Raw genomic sequence first — 13,326 nt, 5'->3', positions numbered from 1 at the left:
ATGGCCTGCCACTCCGGCGGCTGCTGCCAGCGCGTTCAAGTGGGAGCGAGAGCAACCACAGCCTTTTTTCGGGTCATCTCATGGCCAGGAAAACAACCATTGATTGCTGATATAAAACCAGCGGTGTGTTTGCGACCCCCTCCTTCTTCAAGGTGATTACACGAGAGCTGGTAATCACGTTGAAGAGGGAAGGCTTGCAATCTTGCCGTTCTATAGGCCATGTAATCTAAGATGGCTGCGGGAGGATGATCAACCCGTGAACTCGCATAGCAAAAGATAGAACGCGTAGACATACGCCCCGTGCCGCTTTCACCGGATGAACTCTTAATTGTCGAATGAATGTAGGTCAGACTGGTCAGATTAAGGTACTTTCCCAAACGATAGGAACTGCTTAAGGTTCGCTACCTCATTTCTTGCCGCAATGCGAAAGGTGGTGGTGACAGTTGATCGATCGACCATGCATCAACGACACATTGCGTAATCCTGCGCGTGCTACAGAAAACTGCGCGAACTGGAATTGACGTATGAAGTACACGGCACTCCGAGATGATTGGTGCCAAGCTTGCAAGACGAATTTGCCGCACTAGTGGGCCACTAGCAAGTAGCGCGCCGTAGCGGCTGCATGGTACCTAATGTTTAACGTAGCGATGGTTCGCAAAAATATTACACCGTCGTCATTACTTGCGCTGTAAGCACCATGGAGTTGCTTCTTAAACAGAACACAAGCATTTAACTTTCCAATAAGTAGTACTTGTGTTACAGCCACGATCAGACTAACAGGGCGTATTTCCCTGCACACTTGGATGTTGCAGCTTCCATCAGCGCGACTGAAGCAACGATATCGACACGCGTACGCTTTTGGAAACGTCGAAATTGGGAAAATTTGTCAAACAACAGCGTCGTTCGGACGGCTCCGGTGAAGTTTGGGAGAAGTTAGCGTGCACTGTAGTCGTAACTGTACGTAACATTGCTCTAACCATTTCGCTTCTCTGGTCGAGCTCGAGTGTGCTGGCTGCATGCAGCGCTCAGTAATACCCATTGTAATTGGCTGCATGCAATGCACAAGAAAAAAATCACAGCACATCTACAAAGGAAATAATGATGAGTGGGGCCAAGCGTCCGTCAGTCCGTACGCGCTTCCAACGTCTGTTCGTTCTTGATTCTGTCCGTCCGTGCATCCGTCCGCGCGTCGGTCTGTCCGGCCGTCCGTCCGCCCGTGTGTCTTTCCATGTGTCCATCCGTGCGTCTGTGCTTCCGTCCATGCGGCCTTCCTGCGCCCAACCATGCGTCAGACAGACAGACACACAATGGACGAAATGGGCCAGTGGATGATTCACGCTTTGCCGATAAAACCCTCCGAAGCTTCGCCACACTCATCATCATTCACTACATTGGTATGCTGTGAGGTGGTTACTTCATACATGTGTACATACAGGTGACGACCGACCCACACCTTGAGGAGCTTCGCCCCTGATTGATTGATTTGTGGGGTTTAAGGTCCCAAAACCACCATATGAATATGAGAGACGCCATAGTGGAGGGCTCCGGAAATTTCGATCACCTGGGGTTCTTTAACGTGCTCCCAAATCTGAGCACACGGGCCTACAACATTTCCGCCTCCATCAAAAATGCAGCCGCCGAAGCCGGGATTCGAACCCGCGACCTGCGGGTCAGTAGCCGAGTACCTTAGCCACTAGACCACCGCGGCGGGGCGAGCACCGCCCCTAAAACTATGCTTTTCTTTGGAGCTCGCTGAAGAAAATTATTCAATAAATACAATGAAAGTGACTTATGAGTGCAAAAATGAACATTAACGCATGAAAGTACTTGAAGTGCAACTCGCTGCCCGTGAGTTAGCAGCTGATAGTTCATCGCCACTGTCACTATCGGTGCGTTCTACGTCCAGTGAAAAATCCTCGACGTCAAGACCATTTCTTTAAACACCACTGCTGAAAGTAATCTAAGAAACTCCCTCCACCCAATGGTTTCAATAACGCCAACAACACGTCACTCACAATGTTTAACTGGCGCACAAAAACAATTCACCGACACTTCGCAAGAAGCGAATCTCTTGCAGTGTGCTGCCATCTATGAACGAACGTAAAAGTCAAGCGGGGCAACGTTGGCCAAGGTTTGGAAGAGCAAATCGCGAGGCTGCGCTGTTTTCCGCGTACAATGAATATTGTGGGACTCATGCACTACAAAAGCACGGACGAATGCTATACGCACGTAAAACAAGTTGAGTTTGAACTGCAAAGGTCAGACGATAACATTTAACTATCCAACGTGGCTTCAGAAAATCTCGCGAAGCTCATATGTGTACTCTGCAGGCTATATTCGAACGTGCGAGTTGCCACATATTTTCGAGGAAACCGTTTCGCAAAAACCATTCAGGTTTATTGCGTCATTAATGATCCGGTATGATCACTGATGCACGAAACGTACAAACTGGTTTGTGTTCGTTTCTTGCAAACGCATTAACACTGATGCTAGCAAACCTGAGCAAGGGAGCGTCTGACTACTGAAAATCCTTGAGAGGATGCTCCCGAGTTCCGCTAGGCTGCGCGACAGTCTATGAACTTTGCGAATTTTCAGATAGACGCTGACTTTTCAGTCGAGCAATCTCGCATGCCGGGTGTGTTGAGGTATAGAGCATCGAACCCTCACTGTGGCGTTACTAATCAAGCGCGAATGCGACATCGTTTACAGGCTGTGCTTTTCCTCTTGTCGGGCGAAGCAACAAAGTGTGCAGCAGTGCAATTACTTCTCGTGGTCGCAGTCTTTGAATACGAAATTCAATGTGCGAAATTTTATTACAAGTGTATTGGAACAGAAACGATGTATGTTTTCTTAGAGCACATAAGACCTTTTAAAGACTATGCAAAACAGTGCAATTAAAAAGGCAGGTATTACTCGTGTAGGCGTAAGGTGCATGTATTATACCTCGCCTTTAAAGCCTTCCATCAGCGGGAGTTTTAAATTATGTCGTATTCGCGTGTGGCGCTGCGCGAAGCCACATCCTAGCGTGGTATGGTGTAAAATTTAGTAGAGCAATGTATCTTTTGTTAATCTAGCCTTACAGAGAACCACACTGTTTCACTAATTTGGTGCTTATCCCATTGTTTGGCTTTTCCCTTTTTGAAACAGTGGTTAATGGGCCAAAACGTAATGTTATTACAAGAATTTTGCAAACTAACGCGAACAGCTGCGACACGAGACTAGAAAAAGGAGAGAAAGCATTCAGAGTCAGCTGCCACATTGTCTACAGCATCCTTTTGTACTTCTCTATTCAACTGTGCCTGTCCTTAGAAGTCAGAGGCACAGCCAGGCGGTGGCACACTGGGCTCGTGCCCTTGCCGAAATTCCTTTCGGCCTTGGTATACTGACTATACCAAAAAACGACGCCGGTCCCCCTTTCAGATCAAGGACGTGAACCTACCGAAACAGATTTCTGGCTATACGCCACTGCTATAAATATGACAGCTATAGCAACAGCTTGGCCATGCTTTATCAAAAATGTGTAATGCGTCAATGACCCAATGGTTACCTTGCTCAGCTGCAAACGTCCGAAAACCTGCTTAATTTTTAAAAATTTATTTATCGCGGTTTCGCCGCACTTGTACAGGGGTGCATGACACCTCACGCAAGTAGCTGTCAGTAGCAGGAAAAGCGCCGTGTACTTGTTTATTCTGCTAGCTTTGATCAAAAAGCACGCGGTAAAGCTTAGTGCGATAACACGCCATGCATCATTCCGCCTTGGTCTCGCCAGCTTCGGGCAAGCCGTGGGGAATAGCGAGTGACTAGTTCGCGCACGTTACTGCCAAGTGTCAGTGGTGCCTGGCGCCGAATCCCTGCGGGTGGTGTGGGCCATCTGATGAGCCAGCCCCTTCAGCATTCTTCCCGAGATGATCGAGCATCATCACGCTCTCGTAGGACGGTGGTGGCAGCACCACGTCCTCGTAGGCTGGCGGTGGGGCAGCGGCAGCATCCTCGCACCCCAGGTAGACGGATCCGGACTGGTGGCGATGGCGCCATGAGAAAATAAGCACAACGGCGACTGCAAGCAGCACGACACCTAAGGTGAGCATGCACGCCGAGATGATTCGAAGCTGGAGCCGCCGGTATGGCAGCCCACTGGACAGGAGAATGGCGCCGCTCACGGCGAACACGAGCCCGAAGGCGACGCAAAACGCCACGCAGTGCACGATTGGTGGTAACGATGACGTCCTGTCACCGGCCGCGGGCTGCGGATCTCTGATGACGCTGATAGTTGAACCCTCCATTTCGAGTGCCACTGCCGAAGCCGCTGCACTCGATGGTAGTCACAGGTGCTGCAGCTGCTGCGACATAGCGCCACGGTGGAAACACTCCATTCTGGGCTCCTGCGGTTCGTAGGTGGGGTACTGAATGTAAGGCTCATCATGGTTGCTGGTATGTCAGGTAAGAAAGAAAGGGCGCAAAGAAAAAATACACGATGGAAATCGAAGCTTAGTGGAAGCCTCAGCGATTGAGTTCAAGAGTAACGCGAAGCTACAACCTCATCACTAACACCAATCTCCCTGCGTTTGGCGCGACCACACGTTGTATTCACCCATGCCGAACCGCCTGCGTGGCTGCTCCCCGTTACCGCTCACCACCTTCTCCTCTACATTTGACCCCCTGAATAACTGCAACATCGAACTCGCCATCCTCCTCCATTCGCCTCTGCTAAGCAATGCGGCACCCTCCGAACCTTCTGAACCACACTTCCTTCTCAACACTACATCCACGCTTTGTCCTCTTCTCCTCCTTTCCCCATCGTCTTCTCACCACCGCGACACACCTCACCTTGAACCTCCCCCCCCCCCCCCCATCTCAATCTTTCTATACTATATAAAGCTATGCCGTTCTTCCACTTCGCTTTACACAAGTAGCTGCACCCGTTTCGCACACTGTTCCTACCCCGTGGCTACAACCAGATTTTATACACTTTGCTGGGTAGATTAACCTGGTTATAACACTGCGAAGCTAAGAACAAGGCACAAGCAATGGATATTTCCCTCTACAGTTTGGTATAAGGCTTATGAGAGCACACATGCTATCACCGCTACCCCGCTACACAAAACACTGCGTACCGCACGATCATGGAAACGCCGACTGTGCCCAGTGAATATGACCGCCAAGACGTCATTGTCGCCACGCCTTTTTCCCAGCCCGACGGCTGGGTAGGCTCTCTCCTAAGCTCCTTCCTTCATCAGTTGCAGCGGAGCTATTTACTAAGCCTTTATGCTAGTCCGTGTAGTGCTGACAGAATGCGATCATCACGAACCAGCACGCGCTCTCTTCATCCTCTTCGTTATATTCTGATTCGATCGAACACGTTTACCAATATGTACGGCGTGAGATGCAATAAATCTCATGGGCCAGGGAACGAGCGAATCTACTATGGAGAGAGAAAACACACAAAAGAGAGATCGAAAAAAATAGAGCAAGACCGCAAGAGAAAAAAAGGACAAACCTACACACACACACACACACACACACACACACACACACACACACACACACACACACACACACACACACACATACATACACATATATATATATATATATATATATATATATATATATATATATATATATATATATATATATATATATATATTAGAACACGCTTCAAGAGAAAACTATGCTAATATGCCAAATGGGTGCCAATAAGTTTGACCTTTTTTCTTTTTACTTCAGCATTTAATTGAGGAAATATCGTAGCTAGAAGGTACGCTGATTGCCCCGCCACGGTGGTCTAGTGGTTAAGGTACTCGGCTGCTGACCCGCAGGTCTCGGGATCAAATCCCGGCTGTGGCGGCTGCATTTCCGATGGAGGCGGAAATGTTGTAGGCCCGTGTACTCAGATTTGGGTGCACGTTAAAGAACCCCAGGTGGTCGAAATTTCCGGAGCCCTCCACTACGGCGTCTCTCATAATCAAAACGGTGGTTTTGGGACGTTAAACCCCACAAATCAATCAGAAGCTACGCTAATTCCGTATCTACGCATGCAGCATCCAAGAAGTCTAAGGTCTGTCTGAACCCGCATAAATGGCTGGAGTAGTAACAGCCCCATCAAGTAGAGTTTCCTTTTGTAATCCAGTAAGCTATTCGACAGTATCACTAGCACAGCCAGGCAAGAAGGGGGGGGGGGGTCAGACCTATATGTACGTTTACGCATGAACACATGCAAACATACATACGGCATGCATAAAACAATATCTGGCTACATCACTGTTTAGTATAACATTGTTTGCCCTTTCATTTTTAGTGCAGCTGCCCCGCAAGTACCACGCCTGTTAAGTCGCCGGATGGATAAGGCTGCACAGCGGAGAGAGCGCAAGGTGGCAGCAGCGCGCGCTCGCAGACAGAATTCCGATGTGCGAGCGCGCGAGGCAAGGGACATCGCAAGCCATCCATCGTCTAAGAACAAATAAAAGTTGATTTGTGTATATACACACACAGCGTTTCTCACGTCTTTACATGATGATCGACTGGGCGAATTACACGGAAGATTCAGCGTTTACCGATGAATCCCTCCGGAGCTTCGCCCATTCATCATCATTCACCCCGTGAATATGCCGTAATTTTTTTGTACTAGTGACAAAAGTACGTATTGTATTATTTAATCGTGTCTTGACATTCGTCTCTAGCATTCCTTGGCCAATGTTAAGTGCCATCAATCCATGAAACTGACAATTTATGGATGGTATTTCATAGGCGAAACGCATGAAATCTCATACATACCATGAAACACCACCAGTATATCATGTGGTACCACAAATGAGTTGTTTCATGGTATCAATTCTTGAGCACTGCTTTTAGAATTTTCTGTGCGAGTCATGACAACGTTGCAACCGACCGACGCTAACGCAATTAGGTAACGCAACTCAAAATGGTAACAAATCCAGTAAACCACGAACGTAAGCAATCAATCCAGCAACCTAGCCTTGGCTGCCTCTGTTTTAAAGTCACGAGAAATAATACGTACACTACATGCACCATGAGAACGCATTGTAGTAAGGACAAACTAGATGTCTGCCATACGAGAATAATACAAAACGTTTCGATGACTGCGTCAAATGCTGAATTAATTTGTCATTTGTCGTCGGCAATCACTTATACATGCCTAGAGTTTTCTTAATTGACGCCAGTATTTCGGCATTATAGACTCAACACCTGACACCGCTAACTTGCTTGCTAGAATCAACCGTTGGCATCAATGACAATAAGTAATCGAGCAGAAAAGGTGACCGCAAAGGTAACAGTTAAGGTTAAAATGAGAACAAACAATACAAGAAGGACACTGTTTCGAGAAACTTAATGCTGCACAAGTTGGTGAGGATGCACGATATTATATATATAGCAAGATGCCCGTACAAAACAACCACAAAACTAAATAGCCAGTTTGCAATACAATACCACGAAAAGACACTGCATGGATATGAATAACCAGCCCCAACTTACTCTGGCAGATGCACGCAACCAGAACAGAGCCCCTAAGTAACCGTTAACTAAAGCTCCAGTGTCCCGGTGGAGATAGCCTTCTCCAACTGCGAGGTGAGATGCACCGTAGTAGAACCGCCCGAGCTCTGATGCCTTACGTAGCAGTCAGCGCAGCTAGCAGGGGAGAAGACGTCGCTCGAAGCGGCCGCCCAGCTGCCACACTTATAGAGAGGCACACTGACAGTGTGATCGGCACGTGAAACACGCCGTCTCTATGCATAGGTGCGTAACCAGATAGCCGCCACGGTAGCCTGACACCTCCCCGAGCCAGTGGATACGTCCACGTTCGGCGGGCTTAGTACCACTGCCATCCGGTGCGATCTCGCCGCTGCACTGCTGTTCAGGGTTTATTGAGGGGATGCTGCCATCAAGCCCTAGTACTGCTTCAGAGGCTTCGCGCCATAAAGTGTTATGCGAATAACTTTTTATAGTTAGGAATGCACGTGCCTCAAATAAATTGTGCTGGTTTTCTTGAAAGTCGCCAAAACACTCTTCTCTTGTGAACCACTTCATCAAGGCTATAGTTATACAGTATCGTACTCTAACTCAATTCCGATTCCTCAATCTACCACACATTTGGCATTGCCTAATCCAGTGAATGTTCCATCTTGTCACAGTGAATAGGTAAGAACTTGCATGACAGCTTAGCAGCGATAACGAATAATATTACACAGGGGGGCATTTGATCTCTGGAGGGCATTTGAACTAACATCATTTCATCTGAACATTAAAAAAGCAAGAACCTAGCAATAGAGACTGTCAAAAGCTATCAACGACCCTGGTTATACATGTAGCTACGTGATTAGGAGACGAGATAATATAGCACACAAAAAAGCGATCACCGGGTCAAACGGTAGAAACAGTTCCATGTTGTAGTCTGCAGAAAGGTAGATTATGAGGGCCATGTCAAAATAATTATGCACGTTTTTTTATCAAACCTTCCTAAACAATGCTGCAGAATCCACAAACTGCGTTGGTCGCTTGCTGTCCACGTTCTGCACCACAACGACTCATCCTGTACCTTCACAGCACCACGCGCGTCATCGATGTGGTATCGTTATCGATACATCTGTGCACAAGAGATATCCGAGCGAAGCACTTACAGATTGATCAATTCAACTGTTGCGCCGTCCACGCAGCTTGTATGTCTTCTCCACAGCTCCGATACCGCCTCGAAGGGCGCTTTCCGGTTGATAAAGCTCCAAGCTCCTGTGAAGACAGATAATTGACATGATAGCGGCGACGCGTGGATACGGGAGCCGTTCGACCGACGTTCATGCACACGATTACGAATAAGTCTGTGACCCTGGAGCAACAGCGCCGACCCGGCAAGCTGGGTGGTCTGTGGTCACAGCCGGTAAGCTCGTCAGGCTACGCCGCGGCTGCAGCGGCCAGCAGCTGGCGCATTTCGCGATGCCGATCCACCCGCCTCGTGGTATGTTCCAAGCACGGGGCACGCGACAAACGACCTAACCGAAGAAATACTGGCTTCTGAGGACAACGTGGTTGGTTTCAACTGGGGCAGCTATAAATGTTGCATTTTTCGGGAAGTTGTTAACACACATCTACTGGTAGTACCTGACAAATTGTATTTATTTGCCAACATTGCGCCTTTTATCTTCTAGCGAGCACTAGATCCCCTTATTTCGCTCACGTACACAAATACCTCATCAGAAAATTTCTATGTTACTTTCGTATAGCAAATTCAAGTAACATCAGAAATTCGCCTCTGAACGAATACTGCCACTGCAAGAAGTGAGACTCTCTTGAAACACAGCATCCAAGCTCCCCTGTGTTCATGAGTCACACGGTCTATACACGAAATAAAGACGATGAAGTAAATGCGCTCTATCGATCAGTTCCTCGATTAATACGAATTTATGAGCAAGGCTTCCTAATGTTTGACCTATAGGCTCATTAAAGTGCCCCTAACCACGAAAGATTAATACGAAGTTGTGAGGAGAGGCCTTGCTACTTTTTGCAGTTTATCGTGCTGAAAGTCACGCTGAACCACATTTATGGCACGTAGTCACCCAAAAGTATAACAAGTATGTGAATTATCTAGATTTGAGGAAAAGATCGGGAACTACTTATTCTTCTTCTCTTCTCATGGCTCGTACCCAATGGGGGGTTGGCTGAGTGTTAGGTGAATAAAAACAAAAATCACCTAACACTCGGCCAACGTCCTTCATCGGGTACAAGCCATGAGAAGAGAAGTGTTAGGTGAATAAAAGCAAAAGTCCCTAACACTCCGTCAATCCCCTGCATTAGGCATGAGCCATGGGAAGAGAGCAAAAAGAAGAAAAAGAAGTTCCCCGATCTTTTCCTCCAACTCGAGCACTAGCAACTAGGACCTCAAGGAAGCGCAATGAAGCCCGCTCGCGGTTTAAGAAAATAGTCTACCAGACCATCACACAGTGTCGCTTTCGGCTAACGCTTGCACAACCTCGTCAGCCAGCCTAGAGGCCCCCGTCATCTGCTGCGACGCGAAAGGAGGACAGTCTCGAACTAATATGTGTTCTCGTGCCTTAGCCCCAGCGTGGTATTCTAGTGGCTAAGGTACTCGGCTGCTGACCCGCAGGTCGCGGGATCGTATCCCGGCTACGGCGGCTGCATTTCCGATGGAGGTGGAAATGTTGTCGGCCCGTGTGCTCAGATTTCGGTGCACGTTAAAGAACCCATGGTGGTCCAAATTTCCAACCCTCCACCACGGCGTCTCTCATAATCATATGGTGGTTATGGGACGTTAAACCCCACATATCAATCAATCAAATCAATCATCAGCATTGGCTATCTGCTTTTATCACAATGCAATAAATATGACATATGCCTTCCCTGAGCAAGATATTCTCAAGCGGTGCTCGAACCTGGATGAATACGCCATTGAAAGCTACTTAAAATATCTGTACCGTAACGGGCACTTCGCTTTGATAAAACTGATGTACTAACACGAGTGCCGACGTTATGTCGAACCATAAGCGAACTTATAGGCGTAACATGGTGTGAGCCCCAGATAAGCACACAACCTAACGTATCATTTTTTTCTTTTTCGTTTTTTATCTGATACATTCTTTGGTTCAACTCAGCATATATATAAATATATATATATATATATATATATATATATATATATATATATACATATATATATATATATATATATATATATTTATATATATATATATATATATATATATATAGAAAGAGAGAGAGAGAGAAAGAAAGAGAGGGGGAGAGGGAGAGGGACAAAGAAAACATAGAAAGAGAAAAAGTAAAAAAATATTTTCACTGTTCTTAAGGAGGCTTTCAAACTGCCATCGATATGTATATCGATGGCGCCTTGAAGTAACGTGAGAACACGGTAATAATGGTGTTACTGCAGATATTGAAAGCACTTTGCAGTGAATGTATATAATTTTGAGGATTGCCTCCTTTCACGCCCTTTCAATACTACAGAAAGAAAGTTTGTGTCCAATGGCGGTAGCAATAGTTCTTACCTGCCACTGCAGACCAATGGCTATGAGGTAGTTTCGCTGAACTCGAGGTCCTAGATCCAATCCCGACCGCGGCAGCCACTATTCGATGAGAGTGAAGTTCATACATTAATCTAGGCGCGTGGCCGACCTCAGCTGGTCAAATCTAATTCACAGTCTGCCGTGTCTCGCTCAGAAGAGGGCCTGGGGCGTGTGGAAAGCCATACGGAGATGAATTCTCTGTGCTCGACCACGCGAAAACGCGAAGAGATTCTGTGTTAGCGGCTCTGCCGTACGCCTATCCCCAAACGTTGCAGCATAGCGTCTTCAGCGAGCTCTCGTAGAACACAAAACGCCATGAGGTCGTACGAGCTACACGGTCCCTGCGCTACAACTGCTCCGGGTGGCCCGGCGAGCTTTCTTATCAGTTACCTGGTTGTTTTGTTCCTTTGACAGTGATATGCCGCACCGTACTTGTCAATCGAACGAGGCTGAAGTCGCGTTTGCCCACGCCCTCAGCGTAACGCCAAAATCAAGAGATATATTGTGGCATAGCATTTCGTCTAGTGTTATCAGCGATTCACAATGGCTTGATTTATATGTGGTAGGGATAGCGTCTATAGCGCAGGTTTATTCAGATATGGCGGGATAGACAGAAAACCCGCAAAAGTTTGTTCGATCGAATATCGGCTAGAGTGCTGACAATACGGAAGTTCATGTCATATAAGGATGATGGAAATTTCACATAACCGCAACCGCGTGCCATAATACTGGACCAGCATCAGTTTTCTCTAACAAAAAGATGGCTATGTGATGAGCTGCACGACTTTATAATCAGCCATAGGCGCCTTGGAATTGAAGAATGAAATAGTAGCTGTCCTGTCGAGACTCGACGCTGGTCAACGACTTTGCGGCATTTCGAGCTGACGACAATATTCAGCGCACGATAAACAATCGCTTGTGTGGGCGCTTCTTTTCGAAGGAAATGAGTCTGATTTCTTTTCTCTTGCGCTGAAATCAAATCCTAGAAGTGAGCCCTTCCTCCTATCCTTCGTCTTTAACATCGAGGCTTACCAACGTCATCCCAATTCACTGAGACCTTAAGTTACACGAGCAGATTTATTTGAGTTATCTTTTTCTTTTTAACCCTTATTTATCGACTGGAGTAATTACTGTATTTTGCCCCCCTTTTACACTATGAAAGTAAAGTAAGTATGGTTATAAAAATTTTTTTTGTCTTCTTACTCGCCTTTCTTAGATCTCTTAAGTTTGCAGGAATATAAACAAGTGAGATATTATAATATCTGGCTTTTAACTTCTTTAAACCACAATTTGATTACGAAGGACGCTGTGGTGGAGGATTCCAACATTTTGGACTATCTGCTGCCCTTTAACGTGCACATTTATTTAAATATACGAGCCACAGGCATTTTGCCCCCTTCGAAGTTCGGCCGGAGTTCGATCGCACAACCTTCGGCTCGGCAACTCGAGCACCGTAATCACTAAATGATCTTCAATAAGGAAAGAGAAGAACAAACAGTACCAATGACTGTTAATTTGACACATTGTGGTGAGATTTACGTTGGGAGACCAGTAGTTATCGCTTATGAATGAAGAAATAGACATTTGATAAAAATAAGCCAAGAGGTTGTCATGAAAAGAGACTTTTCGGAGCAACCGTGGTCGTCCAGCAGTCCATGCACGTTATCATAGGCAATCAATGAAACAGCGAGTGTCAAAACAAGCAAGCAAGCAAGACAACAAAAAAAGAAAAAAACATTGCGTCAAATGCGAAGAACGGCTTGGCCTCGTTGACCCGCCGCACTCTACAAGATAAAAAATGAGTATTTGGGGCACCCGCCATGGTGGACTGGCAGTTTAAGTGCTCGACAGCTGCTCCTATGGTTGTGATATCGAATGCGTGCCGCGGTGGCCCCAATTTCAATGAAGGCGAAAATGCTTGAAACCCGCGTTCTTAAGATTTGGGTGCACGTTAAAGAACCCCAGGTGGTCGGAATTTTCAAAGGCCTCCGTTATGTCATGCGTGACTAAAAAAAGGGGTTTCATGGCGTACTTGCTGAGTATTTCACGCTATTCATGCAATGACCTTCTAGAATACCCATTCTAGAATACTGAAGTATAGTGTGGGGCCCTCATAAAAACTATCTTTTCGAAAAACTTGAAAAATCGAAGAACAGGGCCCTGAGGTTTATATACTCAAAATACTCCTGGCGCGACAGTGCAACGGACATGCGTCATCAAGCGCACCTAGCAACTCTCTCTAGCCGGCGTCATGTTGCTTCCATGAAGTTTTTTATCT

General features: G+C 46.6%; 1 protein-coding gene across 1 annotated transcript; it reads right to left on the bottom strand.

Annotated features, from left to right (window-relative positions):
- Positions 1-3,578: 3,578 nt before the first annotated feature.
- Positions 3,579-11,388, bottom strand: LOC119175605 (uncharacterized). The gene is made up of 3 exons (XM_037426506.2): positions 11,031-11,388; positions 8,637-8,742; positions 3,579-4,382 (listed from the first exon to the last, which is right to left on the bottom strand). Exon 3 carries the CDS (start codon positions 4,281-4,283, stop codon positions 3,828-3,830), a length of 456 nt encoding a protein of 151 aa, XP_037282403.2. The 5' UTR covers positions 4,284-4,382; positions 8,637-8,742; positions 11,031-11,388; the 3' UTR covers positions 3,579-3,827.
- Between the last annotated feature and the right edge of the window lie 1,938 nt (positions 11,389-13,326).

Source organism: Rhipicephalus microplus, chromosome X (genome assembly GCF_043290135.1).
Source record: "Rhipicephalus microplus isolate Deutch F79 chromosome X, USDA_Rmic, whole genome shotgun sequence".
In the NCBI taxonomy this organism is placed as follows: Eukaryota; Metazoa; Arthropoda; class Arachnida; order Ixodida; family Ixodidae; genus Rhipicephalus; species Rhipicephalus microplus.
This window is presented reverse-complemented; position numbering and strand designations above follow the sequence as displayed.

Bases quoted from the DNA above. Each gene is read 5' to 3' on its own strand.
- LOC119175605 (XM_037426506.2), bottom strand. From the start codon at position 4,283: ATGGAGGGTTCAACTATCAGCGTCATCAGAGATCCGCAGCCCGCGGCC.